The following is a 22,745-nucleotide window of genomic DNA, read 5'->3' as shown; positions in this document are numbered from 1 at the left end:
CCATGAGGATTGTACTAGAAGTCAGTTAGAGCCACCACAGGATCATGGGCATTTCTAACAAATGAAACTGACACAAGTATTCTCCCAGATGTGCTGTGATTTGAGTCGTGGGCATTTTAATACTACTGCCTGATTGATTTTTGCTTTCCTTTGCAAAGTCAAGCAGAGCAGATGTTCAATTTGTCCTTGAAAAGCTCATTATTTTAATTTATTCACAGAATGCATGCGTGCGTGGCAATGCCAACATTTAATGTTAATCCTTAATTGCCTCTGAGAAAGTGATGGTTAGCTGCTATCTTGAATTTTTCTCGTGTGAATTTACTTCCACCCTTTAGTTAGATTCAAGGATTTTGACCCAGCAACAAAACTGTAATTTCCACATGTTTCAAAGCATATTCACCTCATTTCCTCCTTAACGAAATAAGTCAGTCAATGAAGAAACAGCGAGTTAATCTGGCCTGACAGCTAAAATTGCCACAGCCTCATAACTGTTGCAAAAGAGTAGGAAATAAAGTGAAACAATGCGTTTCTCTCAGGGGACAGGCTCACAGTTAAACTGCTCACTCTTCCTCAACCCCCCTCCCCCACACACTACAGCCACCTCATGGCTACAAAGTCTTAAGCCTGATTTATACTTCGACGCCATAACCTACGCAAGTGACTTACATGCGTTGTGAGCATTTATACTTGTGGGTCGGTGTGTCTGTGTCGCTCTGCAATTTGTGCACATCACGCATGCGCACACACCTGCCCGTGCAAGGCTTCGTGGTCATGGTAGTCCTTCTCTGGGTAAACAAGAAGCGAGCGTCTTTTTTCGTAAAAGCGAATTGTGTCCTTCATAATTTCAGAGGTTTGTAAAGCTTTATGGAACGCATTGCAGCCAGAGTTCCTTCCCTGACCTTCAGTCGCCCAGTCGGAAGCTATTGCAGTGTAGGATGAAATGCACTGTTACCAAGCGGACCAATCACAGTTCTTACGGTCTGCGTTGCTGTGACGCGCGGTTACATTTTGGGAGAGGTGCGCGTCGCAGCAACGCAGGCTCTGGTGTAGGGATCTGTGTCGACTTTGCGTAGGTTTTGCGGCGACGCGGAAGTATAAATCAGGCTTAACTCTACGTAATGAAAGTTTACCTGTATGCCGATCCTGTCTACCATATAGTCAATAACAAATCATAGGCAGTTCACAAAAATTATTTCTGAACACAATAGATAACAGTACGAAAGGCAATATTAGGAAAGAGTATTAGTCCAATTGATAAATTTTTAATGAAGGGGATCGGTGCAATAAATAAAGATTTGAACCAACTATCTGAAGGTTTAGCCACCATAGAAAGTACATAGGCAAAGAAATAAATCACTAAATTACAGAACCTTTGTTCATTTAGATTATGGACAATCTGTGTCTCTGTCTACCCACTTCAGCTCTGTACAAAAATCTCCCAAATCCGTTACATTTTCGCCTTATCAGCATTTTTGAGTTCGGAAGGATGTTCCTGATTTTCTCTAAGGAATTATCTTCTGCCAATGTCCCTGAATTACTTAGCACTGATTCCATACTGCTTTGTTTAGGACTTTCCTCATTGAACAGAACGAGAATCTAGGTTAAAATATTTTTGCTTATCGTATGCTGAGGCATGTAGACATTCACTGTGATATGTGATGTCTATCTCAAGCCAACCTATTGCAGGAAGGCGTCCATGAACTACCATTCCTGTCAACACTTTAATTCTAACATTCCTTTACCTGTTTATTTGGTTCTTAATTTTTTTAATGCCAAATACTGTGAATGTTGGAAATACGATATGAAAAGGGAAGTGTTTAGTTCATGTGGTATGAGAATGCTACAGTTAATGATTGCCAGTGATATCTGGTTTTGAAAAATCATCACCCTCAAATGTTTCTCACTCCACATATACTGCTTTGAGAAACAGTATTTTTTGTTTTTATTTTAGATTTTATCTCCACAACTACACATCCCAAGACAACCTTCTCTCCCTCGCACAAAAAAATTCCTCATTTCATCATATTCCTCCTTCATCTGGTTAAGGATTGACCTCGTCTTTGTAGCCCTCAAGTCCAATATAATTTTGCACAGGCAAGCTTCACATTTACCTACCATGCACTATGATAATCACTGTTCCAGGCAACATTTCTAGACAACTATCTCTCATCAAATCTCTTAGATTAGTACAGTGAAGGGTGGCTTACTGGGGGTGGGGGGGGCATCATTGGAAACTTCCACCAGTGGTATCAGACTTATAGATGTGTGTTTCTATGACAGCAGGTCTAAGACACGGTTGAGAAGCTGACATTTTTTTATATAATGGAAAAGCCATCCAATTAAAAGCCTAATTATAGGTCGAAGAGAACACTGAGGTTATGGTAGTCTACTTAGGTAGTATGCTGTGAGAATTTAGTGCTAATTATGGATGTGTCAAGGGGTTTGGAACAGAATATTATTGTTGTATATGCAGAGCTTATATAACTAATGATTTTAACTGTAACAAGTATTTTCTTCTTTTTTGTTCCATCTCCCCATTTGGTTGTTGCCAGCAAAGCACAGGAGCCAAATTTAAAACCTTTGCTACTTACATTTACCTTGCCTTCAAATTCACCTCGTCTATTTCTGACAGTTTTCTCCCTCTTCTGGATCTTACTGATTATCCATCTATTACTGTGAATCCTCAGACTTCCACTGTTATTTCAATTCCACTTCCTCTCCCAACCACCCCCATCTCTAGTAATGATACCATCCCTTTCAGTTTCTCCATCTCCATGGCATGTATTCTCAGGATAATGCTTTCCATTCCAGAGTTTATAAAATACCCTCTTTTTTTGCGGAAACATAGCTCCCCCTTTGCTGCAATTGTTGGAAACCTCGCATGCTTTTCCTCCACTTCAGGCGTAAACACTTTTATTCACTTCACGCCCAGAGAGAACAATGAGGAGGTTCCCAGAGTCCTCAAATTTTATCCCACTAACCATCGCATCCAGCGCATCGTCCTTTGCCACTTCCGCTAGCCGCAATGAGAGCCCATCAGTGATAACATCTTCACCCCTCCCCCACAACCCCTTAGTTTGCTAATCCCTGCTCATCTATAGTCCAATTGTACATATGAGCATTGAATTTTCTATTTTCAGGTAACATAATTTCACTGTGCACCCTTCCCAACCCCATCAGTCCTCCTCCTCCTTCCATTGTTCACCTTTTCTATTCCGTGCCTGTCCCACACCAGTCTCCATCTGCCCATCACTCACAGCCTCACCTGGATTCCACAAGCTATATCACCCAACTGCTCCTGCCCAGGTGTCTATAGACAGACTATCCCCCTTCCTTTACCCCACCCTCACTCCCAGTGCTGAAACAGCGTCTTCAACCAAAAATACCCTTTTGCCTCCAAAAAATGCTGCTTGACCCAATGAGTTTCTTTCCACTGTTTATTTTTAGTGTCTCACCCGACTTGAAATAACAGGAAGGTTACAGCAAGATAAGGGTCATTCAGACCTTACTAGATCTAGGAAAGAGACATAGAGACATACAGCTTGTGAACAAGCTCATCGGCTCAACTGGCCCATACCAATCAAGCTGTCCGTTGTAGCTATTCCCTTTTTGCCTGTGTTTAGCCCCATTTCTTTGTTAAAGTTAAAGTTCAAGTTTAACTGTCATTCAGCCATACATGTGTACAGCTAGTACTAAACAGTGTTCATCCAGGGCCAAGTGCAAATCACAGTACATACAGTCACGCACTGCATACAGCACATAGCACATGCAGTGAAAAAATAATATTAGCCCAAGTCCCTGAGTGGCATAGCCTGGAGATTGATGGTATATGGGATGTTGTCCTGAAGCCATGTTTCTGCAAGGGCAAGCACACAGCAGTTCCTCATTTTGCATTAGTGCAGCTGCAAGTGAATGCAATCCATTTGTCTCCCACTGAACAGACGTGAGAGAGAAGCACCAACGGGAGAGGCTAGCCCCAACTCAGCAAGGACTCCAGCGCACCCACCATACCTCTGCTGCCATGCTCACTGCCTTCTCCCCTGGGTGGCTGCAACAGGTGAAGTGCCACGGCGTGAGGGCCTAGTCCATGCAATAACCACAGTCACGCAATTCCCCCATCATCAGTCATGCCAGTGAACCAATAAACCAGACTTCTCCATTACTAGTATCCAACACAGGGTTTTGCCGTCACAGGAAAAACAACCAGGACAATCATTTGCACCACTTGTTGGACCATGCACTGCCTCCAGTGCCTTTCCTGGGTGGCTGTCGCAGGCGACGAAATGGTACTCGACAAGCCTATGCTATAAAGCTCCATCACTATCCTGCAACTTGCTAATGAGATAGAGCCGCAGTACTTGGTGTTCTCATACCATATACATATCACCATCTGTGTAATTAAAAAGTTGCTCCTCCAGTTCCAATTTCATCAATGACCTTCCTTTCAAAATAAGGTTAGAAATGGAAATATCCGCTGATGACTGCACAACATTCAATTCCACCTACAGCTCTTCAGCAAATGAAGCAGCCCATTCCTGCATGCACTGAGATATAGACAACATTCAGGCAAGGGCTGATAAGTAACACTTATGCCACAAAGGCAGCACTAGGCAGCAATCATCTCCAACAAGAGAAGGTCTTACCACCTTGCCAATCGATAGCATCACCGACACTGAGGCCCCATCATTAACAGCCTAGAGTTTGTCATTGACCAAAAACTCAACTGGAGCATCCCTGTAAATACAGAGGTTGCAAGAGCAGGTCAGAGGCTAGGTGTCCTGTGTTGTGTATCACTTCACATTCTAAGCCATTTCCACTATCTTATATTGCACAAATCAGGACTGGGGGAAAACTTCCCACTTGTCTTGATGAATGCAGCACCAGCAACTCTCGTGAAGCTCAACATCTCCCATGAAAAAGCAGGTCTTTTGATCGACACCCTAAATATTCCATTTTCACATGATGGTTGTAGTGTGCATCATTTACAAAAGGGACTATACTTGCGAGTACTCCAGTAGCATGTCTCAAACATGTGATGACTCCCATTTTGTAGGACAAGGGTAAGAAGTACTTGGGAATACCATCAGCCACAGGTTCCTCTCTAAGTTTTACTGTCCTGGCCTGAAACTACACTGATGGTCATTCATTGTCCCTGGGTGTAAGTCTTAGCACTCTCTATCCAGAAGCACCTTCAGCAGAAAGGCTGCAGTGCTTCATTTTGCTCCAACCACCTTCTCAAAGGCAATGAGGGATGAACAAACTGCCAGTGAGGGATTTATTCTACACCTTGCTAATAACAGGAAGCACTCTGTTGTTAACACCATATTCACCTGCACTACCTCCTTTGAGTATCTATGAACATATAGTAACAAGGACCCTTGGTTTCTCCACATCTTTCAGTAATCCAAAACGTATTGCCTCACACTATTGATTTCCACTTTTCTCCCCAACTGACCAAACTATGTCTTGGCCCTGTCAAAAGCTTTCCTTCCAACTGTCAATCACCTGTAAATTGCTTTATGTGGAGTCGCCTGTCCAGATTGTATTACCAGAAAAGAAAAAGACCAAGGCCAGGACACTGTGGAGCTCCAGTAACAATATCCTTTCAGTAACAAAAGCACCCATCAAGCATTACTCTTTGTTTCCTGTCACTGAACTAATTTTAAATTGAATTTGTCGCTCTTGCTCAAATCCCATGGGCTTTTACACTTTTGAGTAGTTTGCAGCTTGTGACCTTGTCAAAGGCTTTGCTAAAAGTCTATATCAAATGCACAGTTGACTACTTTTGCTACCTCATAAAAAAATTCAATCAAGTTAACCAAACATGACTTTATTTAACAAAACCTGACCGAATTGTGCTTTACTAAATGAAGGTTTCTGTTATTTCTTTGAATGGATTCCAATACTGTGTCCCCCAACAAAGTTAAACTGGTGGACATTTAACTACTCAATTATCCCTTGCTGCCTTTTTAAACAATATGTTAGCAACTCAGCAGGCCTCTGGCACCATTCCAGTAGCCAAGGAGGAATGAAATATCATGACTTTAGCCTCTATATTTATGTTATTTGCCTCTATAACAGCCTGCAATTTAATTGTTCAGGGTTCATAATTCATGCACAGGTAGCTTTGCTGCAAGGTAGCCTTCCATGGTGTGAATTGGTTACAATGTGATTGATGGATAAGGGAACACTATTTGCCTTACACGGGCCACATTGGTTATAAAGTGATCACAGTTGAAAAAACCTACTTAAATTGTGCTTTGAAGATAACCACAATCTGTTCAGTCATGACACAGCTTCCTATAAGGTGAGGTTACTTACAAACATATAACAGTCACATTGCAGCAGAACTACCTGTACCACGAAAAATGTAAATCCCATGAATATTTCCTCTTTTACTATGTTTATACCAACCGATATTTCACACCGACCCTGCTCACCTAAGATATTTGCATCAAACCCTCTTTTGATTGGCTGGTCAAAGTATTCTTTAAGAATGTTAGCTGTTACCTCCACTCTGCTGGAGTCTGAAACACACAGAAGTACGCAAATAATTCAGCTAGTCAACCAACATCTGTGGAAAGAGAAATAAATTATCATTTTGGGTCGAGGATCCTTCCTCAGAAATGTGGGAAGAATGAAGTGTGATCATTTCTCAGAAGATCTGGGGTGGGGGTCGGACGAGAGAGGAATCAAGCAAAAGAATATGGGATAAACATCTTTGAAAGCAGGTAGCTGTGGCAGATTATGGGATATGGAGCACAAGTACTGAGCATTAAGAAGTCATTTTATAGAAATGAAAAAGGAATCTAAGGAAAAGTTGAAAGAGTCATTTTCTGAAGGTGGAAAATTCAGTGTTCATTTCAGATGGTTGCAGAGCAACTAGGTGGAAGACAAGATTTTCCTCGAGTTTATGTGGCTAAAGACCAACAGGTCACAACAGATGGAGACTCCAAAGGTTGCAAATACTAGAATCTGGAGCAACAAACAAATAGCTGAAGGAACAAACAGCTGGATCACTGAGCACCTTTGGAGGAATTGTTTTATTATCGTCACCTATACAGAGATACAGGGAAAGCTTGTCTTACGTACTATTGGTACAGATCAGATCATTACACAATGCATTGAGGTAGAACAATGTAAAATAATAATAGCACAGAATAACCTGTAACAGCCAGGGCAAAGGTGCAGTGCAGGTAAAAAAATAATTTAAAGTACAAGATCATTACAAGGTGGATTGTGAGGTTACGAGTCCATCTTATCATACCAATGAACCATTTAATAGTCTTATAATATTGGGATAGAATTTGTCTTTAAACCTATTGAAACCTGCCTTTGAGTTTTGCCTGATGGAAAAGGGGATAAGAGAGAATGTCTGGGGTGGGTGGTTCTTATAATAATATTATTATATTGGTTGCTTGACTGAGGCAGAGAGAATTACAGAGTTCATGGAGGTGACAGTGGTTCCCAGGATACCCTGAGCTGTGTTTATGACTCTTTGCAGTCACATGCAAAGCAGTTGCTATACCAATCTATAATGCTTTCAGATAGGTTGCTTTCTGTGGTGCCTCAATAATAATTGGTAAGGGTTGACGGGGCCTTTCCAAACCCCTTTTAGCCTCCTGAGGAAATAGAGCTGTTGGTGACTTTTCTTGGCCATGGCTTCCACATGGTAGGACAGGTCAGGCTATTGGTGATGTTCACTCCTAGGTCCTACAAGCTCTCAAACACCCTCAAACTCAACACTGTCAATATAGAGGAGCATATGCACTGCTCTCTTCCTGGAATCCATGAGCTCTTTTGCTTTGATGACACTGAGAGGGTAGAATAGGTGTGGGTTTGAGGATTAAAGTGGTCCTGCAACAGGAAGCTGAAAATTTCTCTCATGGACTGAATGCAGATGGCCAGCAAAATGATCATATATAGTAATTTGGATGTGGTTCCCTAATTTCCTTCCTTGGCTCTTAATTCTTTCCTTGGTCCCTGGCTTGAAACATACTTACAGTATAAGACATTTTTGGATTTTCTGTGATTTTTTTTTTGAACAGTATTTTTTCATACCCCTTTATTCCTTGCCAAATTCTCTGTTTAACTTCACTCTTGGATGGCACGGTAGTGTAGCGGTTAGCACAACACTTTACAGTACCAGGGACCCCGGTTCAATTCACACTGCTGACAGTAAGGAGTTTGTTCATTCTCTCCATGATCACTTGGGTCTCCTCCCACAGTCCAAAGACGTACTGGTTGCAGGTTAATTGTCATTGTAAATTGTCTTGCGAATAGGCTACGATTAATCGGGGAATTTGCTGGGCAGCACAGCTCATTGCACCAAATGGCCTATTCCAAGCTGTATCTCAATAAATAAATTTATAAATTCTGTACCTTTCTAGGCATTTAATATATTAAACCCTTTCATTTCTCCCCTCTTTATTTTTTATACTTTGTGTCTTGTCATCTCTTTAAATGTGGAAAACTTTACAAAACACCAAGTATCAGCAACATAAAACAAAATAGTGTACTGAATTTCTCCAACTTTGCTCATCTGTATGCTCTCAATTCAGTTTTATTTTGTTTGTAAAATAAAATCAGAGTGCTTAATGTGTCACAGAGTTAAACTGTATATAGTGGAAACAAGCCCTTGAGCCCACTAAGTCTGTGCTAGCCATCCTGTACCTTGACATGCTCCAGGCGTTATCCCTGAAGAAGATGGCAGAGTTTGGCATTGAAATGTCGGTGATAATCGACTAATCGACACCTGTACCTGGCTGGAAGCCCAAGAAGAGTTTATTCATCTGTGTGGATTGGAAATAACATCTCAGTCTCATTGACAATCAACACAGGCACACCACAGGGATGTGTGCTTAGCCCACTGCTCTACTCTCTCGCCACCAATGACTGTGTGTCCAGGTATAGCTCAAGTGCTATCTATAAATTTGCTGATAATACAATCATTGTTGGCAGATGGCAGAGTCTCAGATTAGGAGCAAGATATACTGGCCAGTTGAGTGTTGTAGCAACAACCTTGCACTCAACATTAGCAAGACGAGAGAGCTGATTCTGGACTACCAGAGAACACAAACCGATCCTCATAGAGGGATCAGAAATGGATAGGGTGAGCAATCTCAAGTTCCTGGGTGTCAATATCTCTGAGGATCTAACCTGGTCGCAACATATTGATGCAGCTATAAAGAAGGCAAGACAGCAGCTATACTTCATTGAGTTTGAGGAGATTTGGCTTGTCACCTAAAACACTCAAAAGCTTCTATATTCTGACTGTCTGCATCACCATCTGGTATGTGTGGGGGTGATCAGGGGCAACTGCACAAGATCAAAGTAAGTTGCAGAATGTTGTAGAATTAATCAGCTCCATCATGGTTACTAGCCTCTGTAGTATCCAAGACATCTTCAAGGAACAGTATCTCAGGAAGGTGTCATCCATTATTTTGAACTTCCCCATGCAGAGCATGCCTTCTTCTCATTTTTACCATCAGGAAGGAAGTACAGGAGCCTGAAGGCACACACTTGGCGATTCAGGAACAGCTTCTTCCCCTCTGCCATCCATTTTCTAAATGGACATTGAACTCATGAACACTTCCTCACTACTTTTCTTATTTCTGTTTTTGCACTGCTTATTTAATTTATTTTATATAGGTACATACATATGCTGCTAATGCTAAGTTAACAAATTTCACAGCACATGCGAGTGATATTAAACCCGTTTCTGATTCCGATTCTTTGGAATGTGGGAGGAAATCAAACTACCTGCAGGTCATCCATGCATCACAGTAAGAAAAATCAGGTCACTCTAGCTTCAGAGCAACAGCTCTAGTTATTACTGGATATTCCCTGAAATAAATTTGTGTACAGAGTAGTTCCCCTTTCTGCTGAATCATTCATGCCATTAGTTAGTGAATCACTAGAAGCAAGTATTTGCATAATTTTATAACCCACTCATTCTACCAGACCTCTGGTGGATGTTCATAGATAAAAGAATTCCAAAATTGTTTACATAATTTATATCCTTTTGGTTCTCGCCCAATATTTTTTACTTTTGTAATTATAGCATGGTTACAGGCCCTTCTGGCCCAACAAGTCTTTGCTACCCAGTTACACCCATGTGACTTATTAGCTTACTAACTCCTACGTCTTTGGAATGTGGGAGGAAACCAGTGTTTCCGGAGGAGATCCACATGACGAATGAGAGAATGTACAAACACATTACAGGCAGCAGCAGGAATTGAACCCTCTTCACTGGTACGCTAAAAGCATTACAATCACCGCTATGCTACCAAGCCACCCCAGCCTTGGTCTGATATCCTTCCCAATGTGCATCTGTGCATTGAGTTGAACAGCTGATTTTGCTCAAAAAAGACCTTTCATGTTCTGTAATTGAATACGCAATTATGAGCTCATAAATTAAACTCGTCCCTCTCCTATCAATGGATGAGCCCTTGTGATGAGGGGGGTTATGAATTCCTGAACCTCAAAGGATTGTGGATGTGGAGTCTTTAAACTTATTCATACTTAGATTTTGGGGCTCTAGGGGAATTAACGTTTATGAGAACAATTCAGCAAAGTAAAGATCAAAATGCTGACCAACTACTGACTTGCTAAGTAGCATATCGGGATCATTGGGTCTTGCAGTCCACTCCTGTGAATGTTTTTTACCTTTAAATCTGGAGTATAATTCTAATTAACGTATAGAGAGTTTGCAAATTTGTTCTGAATCACTGTTTTAAACACGTTGCAACTGAGATCAGTATCTCAACTGCTATTTGACTTCTTTTATCTTCCATTGTGGAAAATTGAGTTCCTCATTCAAATCACCATCCTGGCTTTGCTTGGAAGTGCTTATGCATGGGAATTGGGAAAGGGCAGAATTCCAATGTGGTTAAGTAATATGCTTAGTTGTATTGATAATAGATCTATCAATGAGTAATCACACTACTTCATTTTAAATTTAAATATCTGAGGAGAGAAAATTGGGAACAGGAAGACCAGCCTGAATCCCAGACAATATAGAAGGAAAGTTCTAAGCTTTGAATATGATATTGATAGAATTTAAATCTAAGCCATTAGGTGGACAATAGGCAGTTTACCCTGGACTCTCCTTTATACCCTGTTCAATATGCTGTTAGTGTATTACCGTCTGTAACTACAGTTTTGCACATTTCCTGATTTGTCTCAGCTAGTACAAAGATGGGTATTTTCACAATTTTAGTACTTATGAGTATAGTCTGTAGTCTATAATTTAGCAATCAAGAATATCGACTTATTTATTTTTTTATTGCACACTTGAAACACAAAGAAGAGCTGCTGCCTGACAAATCCAACAACCTGGGCATGACCCTAACCTCTGATACTGGCTGTGTGGAGTTTACACCACCCTTGAATATGAGGGTTTTCCCCAGATGTTCCAATTTCTTCCCACAACATCAGTGGCACTGGTTGGCAGGTTCATTGGCTGCTCTAAGTTCCTCTTATGTAAGTCAGTAGTAGGAAGATTAGGAGGGAGTTAATGAGCATGTGAGAGAGAATAGGTTACAGAGAGTTAAGTGGAGGAATGCAACATACAGGATCATTCAAAATGCTAACATACATTCAGTAGGCAAAATGGCTTGCTATTTTGTAAGGAAGAATGAGCCATAGTCATAGTCATAGTCATACTTTATTGATCCCGGGGGTCAGCCTAAGTAGATGTTCTGAGCTTCCCTTCCTATTCTACTCCACTGAACAAAATGATCATTTTATGCCATATTTCCTAGAATTTGTCACCAAATATCTGCCCCACTAACTTTAATCATTTCTAAAGTTAAAGAAAAGCAATTTCATTATGGTACAGGAGAAGCTTTCATACATCTAAACAGCAGCCTATCTGTGAACATATCAGTTTTCTTGCAAGTACACAGGCAATTCATTGCCTACATCCTTAATGAATGTGAGGGAGGATGTGGTCAGTCGTGAGTGTAAGGTATGCGCTAGTTTTCAACTTTAGAGTTTTCCAGTCCCTCAAACCACAACAAATGATTTTGCAGAGAGCAAAGTATTTCATTTAAATTGTAAAAAAAATTACAACACAATCGTCTTTGATGTGCATTTATAAATATTGGAAAAAATAGAGTATTTTCTGTATGCTGGTTAAAGAACATGTCCTGTTTTAAAATAGATGTAATTTATTAAGTATTCAATTAATAATTAGTGCCATATTTTGGTACATTATCATTTAGATTGAGCTTTTTTAAAAAAATTGGAAAATCTAATGGAAATCAAGTTTTAAAAAATCATATGCAAATTGGCATCAAGTTAAAATAATATGCTTTAGCTGCATGTAAAAGTTTAGAACTTTTATTTGTAATTTTAGAATAGATTGTTCCAAATGAGCAATAAATTGCCAAATAGTACTTAAAAAGCTGCAGAATAATTCAATAGTTACCCAAGCACCATAATTATTCAAGAGAGTTTGAATTATATCTGTACATGGATTTTGAGCCAAACTAATAATGAATGACTGAACCTGTAATGAAATTATATCAAGGAGTGTTTTGGCCCAGAAGCTTTAGTAAAGCTGTAAGTTTAATTTTTAAAACAATTTCTCACTTGAACCTGCATGCCCCAGTCAAGATGAATTGTAGGGTTTGGAGAGAGTCTGACTCATGAATAGAAATTCAAATGAAATATATATTAGCATATGAATGTTGAATCAGGTTAAATTCTTGTGTTGACTGTTTTATAAGTGCCTTTCTATAAAATTGTGAAGAAAGACAATTCATATTTTTGAGTGCTAAGAAGCTATGTGACTTTGACAAAAGTAAAAATCATTCTTTGTCCTTGCAACCTATCCATAGTTTTTGACACAGTTAAATAAATGATCCTCTTCAAACATCTCTCTTCTGCCATCTGGCTGGATGGATTGCACTTATCGAGTTCCATTTTTATCCATCTGGTCATAAATAGAGAACCTACTGCAAAGGCTTGTCTTCCATCACATTCTCCTTCAACGTTACCAATGTGTTCTTCGAGGATTTATTTTTATCTTCCTCCCATTGCTCATCTATATACTTACTCTTGCAAACTTCATCCAAAACTGCAGAGAAATTTGCCATTGTACACAGTCCTTTCTCACCTTTGCCTGTCTTGACTGTTTTCTAAATTGTCCGACAATGGTCAGAATTGACCAACACCCAAACCTGGATCTCCAGGAATTTCCCCTAACCAGAGCTTGAATCTTTTGGTCTTCAGTCCTTGTCACAAGATTAATTTTCTGTCCATTGAAACCATTGCCTGTCTACTGCCTGAAAATGATTCAGACATTTCTCAACCTTGTCGTCATGTTTGAAATCCTCAGGACCTCTTCCTTCACTTTCTGGTGTTAGAACCCTTTGATGAATTGATTCTAGATTTGTCTGTGCCAGCTAATGTTTAATTTTTAACACATTCAGTGTTACATATAAAACTTAGTGGCTTGGAGCAAAATCTGAAAAAGAATCCGGTCCAGCATCTTTAGAGCACTGCAGTGCATTGGAAAGGATTATGGACATCTTGGATGATTTTTTTGTGTCAAATCAGGCATGATATCAGCTACCTCTTTCCGCCAGCTGCAGCAAGCCATCTGTCACCTGATTTCTCAGCAGGGACCAGTTAGAGAGGGTGGGGTTTGGGATGTTAGTCTTGGTCAGCTAACCAGAAAGAAAAGTTCGTAATGTTGAACAAGCTTCCTCCACATTGCTGACTGCAATTCATTTGGGTGTGCTTAACATTTTTTTAATCTAAAAATTAAAGTAAAACTAGATGTTTTTTTTCTGATTGGAAGGTTTTTTTCTGTGTGATAGAATGAGACTCTATTATACTGGAATATTTATTCCTACCAATTTCCTCTTTCCTCTGTTTTATCTGACCAGTGAAGCGGTAAAATTATTTTCATCATGGGTTTATCTTGTTAAGATGGGTGTGAATAAAAATAAATGCCCAGATCATTCTATACTTGTGTCTCAACCTAATAAGTAATTAAATACCCCTCTATCTCCTACAGGAAGCTTATTAGATTTCTTGAAGAGTGATGAAGGGAACAGATTACAGTTACCCAAACTGATTGATTTTTCAGCTCAAGTAAGTGGTCATGGTACTTTTACAACACCTTTTATAAGATCAAGGGCAAAATAGCAAGACATTTGAAAGTGTATATCTGAGCGTTCTTCTTTTAATAAAGGAAACTAGTATATCATGTGCATTTTAGTGGTTGAAAGACCAGCATGCAACTGTAACTCTCACAATAATTTGAGCATATTTCCATTAGGATGCACCTCACTTAAAATTGCCAAAAAATACTTAATGAATTGCTTATGTTAATCTCTAATGTATTATCTTAAAATTACCCATTATATACTGAAGATAAGAGTTCTTCAATGACCAGCCATGCATTTAAAAACAAGGTATTTTTATCTTTAAATGCTATTTGATCATATCTTTATCTTAGAGAAGCACGAAGGCATTACAATTTTTATTTATGGTTCAATGTTCTACCTAACAATGAAAGCAATGAGGTTCTTGGGTATTTAACGTCTGCATAAAGCATCTAAACCTGGAAAATGGATGAATTGGCACCTGATTTTTACACATAAATTTCATATAAAACCTGAAGTAGATCAAGTTAGCAACTATTTATAGATAATTGATTTGTTCGTAAATTAGTTTTCTTAATTAATGAACTTCTTTCAGTATTGCTCCAGCAACAACCTTACTTGATAATCTTGCAAATACTTCTATTCTTCTTACATTATTAATAACCTACTATTAAAAAAATCTCCAGTTATAAATTTATGAAAATGATGCTGAAAATCTGGAAAAAAAAACTGAAAATACTGTATATACTTAACAGATCAAGAAGCATGAGTGGAAAGAGAAGCAATTAATATTTCAGGTCCAAGGTGTTTCGGAAGAACTGAGTTCTAAGGAGTCATGAATCTGTCTTAGGTTCTGTGCCAGTTCAACTCCTGATTCTACAGAAAACCCTGTTTAAAATGTTGGGTGTAACACATACAAAATGCTGGAGGAACTCAGCAAGTCAGGCAGCATCTACAAAGGGGAATAAACAATCGACATTTCAGGACAAGACCCTTCATCAGACAAGTTCCTCTCCACAGCTGCTGTCTGAGCTGAGTTCCTCTAGCATTTTGTGTGTTTTGCTCTGGATTTCCAGCATCTGTAGAATCTCTTGTGTTTAAAAATGTTGAACACACTCTTTGCAGCAGAACTAACTGATTTCTGTGAATTTATTAACATTCCTCAACATTGGAGATCTAATACAAAGCAAGGTCTTGTATTTCTTCATTATTTTAGATAATAGCTCATCATAAAGTTGACCTTCACTTTGCATATTGTCAGTCTTAATTCTAATCTAATTTTAAAAATTCCTTAAAATTAATTGTTCTTCCCTGTTGAACAAACGGTGGATAATTATTGACATTGCTAACTACCAGCAGAATCAGTGGTTTGACTTTGTGCACTACCTAAACTACACTGGAACTTCAGAACACTTAAACTCTGTTCTTTTCGTATCCACATCCATACAGATGATACAGTCATCTTCTATAGCCATATCAGCCTCTCACTCACGGCTCTGTTGAATGCTGTACAGTGGAATCTGTAATAAAACAGCTGAAGAGAGAAAATTTCAAACAAATTTGAAATGGAAGAAATGTTGGTCATAAATATGTTTTGAAATGGCCTCATACCAACAGTACATTTTAATGTGCTGAAGTGTTTAGTGAAAGCGAAGAAAATAGAGAAAAAGTTAACTGAATTAGACATGATAGGAGAATTGGGAAGTGAAATCCTGATCAAGAAGGGCTTTAAGAAGATTTTAAAGTAAGGAAAAGGAATTGGAAGAGCAAAAGAATTCAATGGGGGAATTAGAGAATACGGAGGTAAGGGATGAAGACTTTTGGGTAAATTGGGTGAATGAAAAATACAAATGAGGAAGAATGTGGAAGACAGGAAGAATCCATCAATAAAAGAGGAGACCATTTTAAATGAAAGATTAAGGTTTCAATTCAGTCTGGTTAGATTAAGGAAGCTATTTCATGATAGTTCAGTGAAATATGATGTGGATTTAAACTGGGATTTAGGATGTGATGATGAAAGGTGGAGGATTGATGACTATTAGCCACGGAGAAGCCAGCTGACTCAGGTGAAAATTTGCTTGGTTCTGGACAAGAGGCTGAAGTAGAAGTTGAAAAGCAAGAAGAAGCAGATGCTGAAAATGTAAGGTAGAAAGAATTGAAAAAATGCTCATAATCTTATCAAGTTAGGCAGTTTATAATGAAAGAAAGAGAGTTTGCATTTCAGAACTGGGAAAATGAGGAAGTAACTGTGTTAATGTTTTAATGAGGGGGGTGTATGCTGAAAACAAAGAAAATATATGTGATTGGATGGAGAGCCAGATTGTTTAGTGGCATAAATACTGTTGGCACCATGTAAGAGAGGGTATTTGTTAATCAGAGCTGATCTCTCTGGAAGAGTGTAAATGGAAGAGGTATATGAGGGTGCTGGAGAAAAAAAGATACAAAAGAGGTTATAAAACAATGGGTTGAGGTTAAGGAAAATCTCAGATAAAAGATATTCATTGCTGATTCATGAGAAGTGCACCATGCCTGCAGAAAAGATAATATATTGTGCCGTCAAGGCACATTACTGCCCTCTGATATTGAATTCAACTATTTCAGACATCCAGTCATTCCTGTTTGTGTGAGAACTCAACAGTTCTCATGTAAGATCATCCACTTGTCATAACAACTCATTTTTCCTCTCTACACTGACACCACATGATTGAAGTATTTGCAGCATTTGTTGAAAAGCACGAAGAAAAACTGCAGTTGCAGTCCATCTGAAATAAATGCTACAAATGATTGGTAGGTCAGTTGGCATCTGAGGATAGAGAAACAGAGTTGATGTATCAGGCTGAGGAGCCTGTTTTACAGTCTGAAACATTAATTCTTTTTCTGTTCCAAACAGATGTTGCCTAACTTGAACATTTCCAGCATTCTCTTTTCAGATTTCCATATTCTGAACGTCATGGTTCCAATATTACTTCTGCGTTACTATACCCATTTATCTCCTCCTATTTACACCCACCCAGCCAGTTAAACAGTAATTAACTGCACCCATTGCCCTTTCTTAAATAACATTAACTATAATTTTGGTCGCCACACAACCCAAAGGCATTATTGCTATTCTGTCCACCCTATCTTCACTCTGAAAATTAAAGTAGTTGTTCTCTCATTTTCCTCTTCTAAAGAAAGATCACAGAACACTGATTCAGCTGTGGCCTCCTCCACAGCAGTGAGGCCTGGCATAGATTGGGCCGCTCTTCTTCCAGCACCTTCACTCCAGCTGCCACAAAAGTTGAATTTCCCAGCAGCTGCCCATTTCAATTTGACTTCCCATTTCCATTCTCATTCCAGCATCTTGATCTACTATCACGGTGAGGCCATTCTCAGGTTGGAAGAGCACAGCTCGTAGTCCACCTCCAACCTGATGACACTAACGCCAATCTCTCTAACTTCCAGTAATTGCCCCCCCTTCTCTCTTTCCATTCCCCATTCTGGTTTCCCCCATACCCCTTCTCTTCGCCTCACCTGTCCATCACCACCCTTTGGTGTCCCTCCTCCTTCCCTTTCCCCCATGGTCCACTGTCCTCTCCTATCAGATTCCTCCTTCTTTAGCCTTTTGCCTCATCCACCTACCGCCTCCCAGCTTCTTGCATCATTCCCCCTCCCCCAACCACCAGCCTTCCCCCTCACTTGGTTCCACCTATCACCTGCAAGCTTATTTTCCTTCCCTCCCCCCACCTTTTTCTGGCTTCCTGCCCCTTCCTTTCCAATCCTAATAAAAGGCCATGGACTAAAATGCTGCTTGACCTGCTTAGTTCATCCAGCATTTTGTGTGTGTCGCTCTGGATTTTCAGCATTTACAGAATCTCTTGTGTTTATGAACTCAGTTCCTCTGTGTAAAGATGTTGCTTGACTTGGTGTGGACCACAAGCAGTTTCTGTTAGTGGGGGGAAATGGCTGTCTTTATGATGGATTGTATATGGTTTGAAGCCTGGCTCTAACTGAGACAGAATCCCCTTTATATCAGTATGATCTTATTAAAGGTCACAACAATAAATCCCCACATTAGTTGGGTGGACTGTCCCGAGAGATGAGTTCAGCCCTGTTCTCCCTTTTTCGTTCATAAAACTATATTTGTATAGGCTGCAAAACCGACATCTAATATATCTTCAAGTTCTGCCAAATATATTAAACACAGTCAGGTAAAATACGTGGTCAGACCAGAATAATTTCATGAAGAGAGGAGTTTATTATTTGGCAAGAATGTATAGATAGAAACAGCAGCTGCTTGGCTTAATCAAAGAGATGTGAAAAATGTTTTGGCCTATTTTTAATCTGCTTGCATAGCTGCCCGCAAACTTCAATGAAACTCCTAAATTGAAGATGACTAAGTAGGCCATGTCACTCCGCAGAAAAATTTAGCAAAAATGGAAGAAAAGTAGACTTCTAGAAGGACTCAACAAGTCAAGCAGCAATGGTAGCGGTAAAAGGCTGGTCAATGTTTGTCTCAACCAGAAATATCAACCATCCATTTGCCTCCACAAAGAATATCTGACCTCTGAGTTCTAACAGCACTGCTTTTTGCTCCTGATTCCAGTATCTGTAGTTTCTGTGTCAGCATAACAGCAAACTAGCCTTTGGTTTCTTGTTGACTTTTGAGGTTTCCTGAAGAAAAGCCTTTAACCATTCTGAGCCTACATATATTTTCTGCCCTAAAAGGCTTGTTCTAGTAACACCACTGTCAGTATTTTTATTATGTCCTTCACGATCTTGAGTTTAAATTCAAATTGCTTAAACTTCTAAGAATGTAGAAACACTCACACATCTTCTTCATCGAATTTGCTGGTGAACGCAGCAGGCCAGGCAGCATGTCGACTGTACCTCTTCCTAGAGATGCTGCCTGGCCTGCTGCGTTCACCAGCAACTTTGATGTTTGTTGCTTGAATTTCCAGCATCTGCAGAATTCCACGTGTTTGCACATCTTCTTCATAGTTGCATTTATATGCTGGGCCCAGGATAGACCCTCTGAGATGTCTTTTATTTACTTAGAGATAAAACCCAGAATAGGTTCTTCCAGCCCTATGAGCTGCACTGCCCAGCAACCCATGACAACCTCTGATTTAACCCTAACCTAATCGCAGGACAACTTACAATGAACAAATAACCTACTAACTGTGGACTGTGAGAGGAATCTGGAGCACCCAGTGGAACCCCATCCATTCCATGGGGAGGATGTACAGAAACCCCTTACAAAGGACACTGGGGTTGAACTCCAAGCTTCAGCACCCCAAGTTGCAATTACATGACATTAACTGATATGCTTCCATGGCAGCTCCAGAAGATGTCACACAGGATGTGAGGCTGCTCACTCTTTACAATGCTGACCCTTCAATGATGATTGGTGCAGCCTTGCATGACCTCCCCTTCCTTAACTCCACATTCAGTTCCCTAGTTATGCCAAAAGGGTGATTGTTATGACACCAGTCAACCAACTGACCTATCTTAACACCTTGACACCATCCCTGATTCTGACAACATTGACCAATAGGTAGATGGTGTTGGACCTATGCTTAGCCACACAGTTAAGGTATAGAGAGAGTAGAGCAGGAAGCTAAGCACACAGCCCTGAGCTGTGTTGATAGACTTTAAGGAGGACGTAAGGTTTCTGTGGTGAGTTACAGTATTTTGACTGCACTATCCATTCTAATTTTTACTTCTAAAGGCTTTTCTCTTTAATTTGAACAAGTCATTTCATAGTATGCATGTACCATTCAAGGTGAATATCTAAGCAACACACTACAAAAGTCCTCTCAACAACTTTGTTACTTGATATGGTCTCATATGTAAGTTTCCTTCAATTATCTGAGTTTGATATCTTTAGCCAGTACTAAATTGAATAATGGGGGGGGGGTGAAAAACTATTTAAATTTTATAAGCAACTTCTTATCCTAAGTTTAGGATAACTTGGAATGATATGTTGAAGTTGTATAAGATGTTGGTGAGGCCTAATTTGGAGTATTGTGTGCAGTTTTAGTCACCTACCTGCAGGAATGATGTCCTGTAGGCTGAAAGGGTAGAGAGAAAACTTGTAAGGATGGTGCCAGGTCTGAAGGACCTGAGTTATATGGAAGGATTGAATGGGTTGAGACTTTATTCTTTGGAACACAAAATTGAGAGGAGATTCGATAGAGGTATACAAATTATGAGGGGTATAGATAGGGTAGATACAAGTAGGCTTTTTCCACTGAGGTTCGGAGGGACTACAACTGGAGGTTATGTGTTAGAGATGAAAGGTGAAAAGTTTAAGGGGAACATGAGGGGGAAACTTCTTCAGTCAGTGGGTCATGGGAGTGTGGAATGAACTGCCAGCACAAGTGGTTCATACGAGCCCGATTTCAATGTTTAAGAGGTTTGGATAGGTACATGGATGGTAGGGATAGAAAGGGCTATTGTCCAGGTGCACGTTAATGGTAGTAGGCACTTTAAATGGTTTAGCACAGACTAGATGGGCTGAAGAGCCTATTTCTTTGCTGTACTTTTCTAATGACTATGCCTAAAAGCTACTGCTAGAAGTGCAGAGCATTGATGGATGAAGTGCTTCTCTGAAGCCACTTGCATCCTGGTGTTTCTAATTCATGGTTAGGCCCTGTTTTATGAGGAGTTAAAAAATTAGTCAATGGGAGAATGCAGTGCTGCCTGATGTAAGGTTATCTGTATGTTGTAATTATCGTAATAGGAGCCAAGAAATTTCCTCACAGAACGTAATAGATTGTACTGTACAATTGAGGATTGATTTACACCAGAGTAGAGCAGTATTACATCCATTTCTGGTTATTTTAGCATCCAATGGGAAACTTGAGCCCCAGCAGTTCAAAAGGAATTTCATTTGTGCATCTGTTTTCTGATGCAAAACGTTCCAGCACTGACGTCAACAAAATATGTCTATAATTTTTAGAACATGATTTTCAACCTTATATCGGTCAGGTAACCAGCCAGTTTTGGCCTACTCTCAGATCAAACAACATTTAGTAACTATGTTTCTCCTGAAGCCAATGCTCAAATTTCATTTGCTGTTCTCCCTGAAATAGTCCTAAAGAGATACAATACAGAATCAAGCCCCTCAGCTCACCAAGTTCTGAGACAATAGAGAAAGGCTTCTGTTACCATTTGACGAAGGAGAGATTGTCTAAAATATTCCCTAATGTTGATAGTTATTGTGATAGATGTAAAACTGAGACAGCTACACTGACACACATGTTTTGGTCTTGCTCTATACCGGAACGGTTCTGGAAGTCAGTTTTTCGACAATTTCTAAAGCACTTAAAATTAATTTACAACCTAACAAATTGATTGTGCTTTTTGGAATAATTCCTCAAAATATCCATGGTATCTCTGTGTCTGACCAACATCTTATTGCATTTGTTACATTGATAGCTAGGAGGGCCATTTTGTTGAAGTGGCAGGATACAACGGCTCCCACTTTGTCACAATGGTTCTCTCAAGTGTTGCTTAGTTTAGAGAAAACTAGAAGTCGAACCTTTGAACCTGTGTTTGATTTTGAGAAAAGTTGGGGTTCATTTGCTCATTATTATCATTTGAGTTAATTGATGGTCTCTCCACGACCTAATTGTAAATTCTTTTGGTACTTTTTTTTTGCTGGCGGTTTGATATTTATCTTTAGTAGCTTTATGTATGACGCATGGCTCTGGGGTTGAACACCTAATGGGGTTTTTCTTTTTTCCTATCTTCTTACTTGGTAGGGGATTTTTTTCCATCACAAAATTTTTTCAATCTTTATATGATTTTTTTTGTTGAGATATTGTAAGTGTTGTTTACTTCAATGTACTCGTGTTTATTTTGGAAAAAAATAATAAGATTTGAAAAGAAAGAAAGAAAGGCTTCTGAGATGAATCGCCTTTGTCTCTGAAGAGGAGGACATGCCAGGAGACCTCAAACATGCCATAATCATGATAATCATCAAGAAGGGCCCAATTTTGATTATGAGAACACTCAGTCCTTGTTTATTGTCATTTAGAAATACATACATGCATTAAGAAATGATACAATGTTCCTCCAGAGTGGTATCACAGAAAAACAGGACAAACCAAAGACTAACACTGACAGAACCACATAATTATAACATGTAGTTACAGCAGTGCAAAGCAATACCATAATTTGATAAAGAACAGACCATGGGCACGGTAAAAAAAAAGTCTCAAATCCCAATCGACTCCCGAATCCCTGATAGCAGGCGGCAGAAGGGAGAAACTCCCTGCCATAAACCTGCCAGGCACTGACAACTGCCAATGCATTGGAAGCACCCGACCACAGCCGGCACTGAGTCCGTCCATCCGAAAACTTCGAGCCTCCAACCAGCCCCTCCGATACAGCCTCCCAAGCGCCATCCTCTGCCGAGTACCTTCGACCTCGCCCCAGCCGCCGAAATAAGCAAAGCCGAGGATTCGGGGCCTTCTGCTCCGGAGATTCTGGTTACCACACGGTAGCAGCGGCAGCAAAGTTTCTCCAGATGTTCCGCCATACTCTCACGTCTGTCTCCATCAAATCAGAATTGTGCACGGGACCCTACTTGACAGAATAGAGATATCATTCACCGGAGAGGCAGTGCGCGCTGCGTCA

The 22,745-nt window shown here is 39.8% G+C and overlaps 1 protein-coding gene across 2 annotated transcripts in view; it reads left to right on the top strand.

The window, feature by feature from the left end:
• Positions 1-22,745, top strand: part of LOC134342771 (tyrosine-protein kinase HCK-like) — a 148,795-nt gene that overhangs the window by 96,883 nt on the left and 29,167 nt on the right. For both annotated transcript variants that reach the window (XM_063041329.1, XM_063041328.1), the window contains exon 10: positions 14,030-14,106. In XM_063041329.1, coding sequence (XP_062897399.1) covers positions 14,030-14,106 — 77 coding nt within the window. The remainder of the gene's footprint in view (positions 1-14,029; positions 14,107-22,745) is intronic.

This window comes from Mobula hypostoma, chromosome 2 (assembly GCF_963921235.1).
Source record: "Mobula hypostoma chromosome 2, sMobHyp1.1, whole genome shotgun sequence".
Taxonomy (NCBI): Eukaryota; Metazoa; Chordata; class Chondrichthyes; order Myliobatiformes; family Myliobatidae; genus Mobula; species Mobula hypostoma.
Note: the sequence above shows the minus strand (reverse complement) of the source record. Positions and strands in the feature narration are given on the sequence as shown.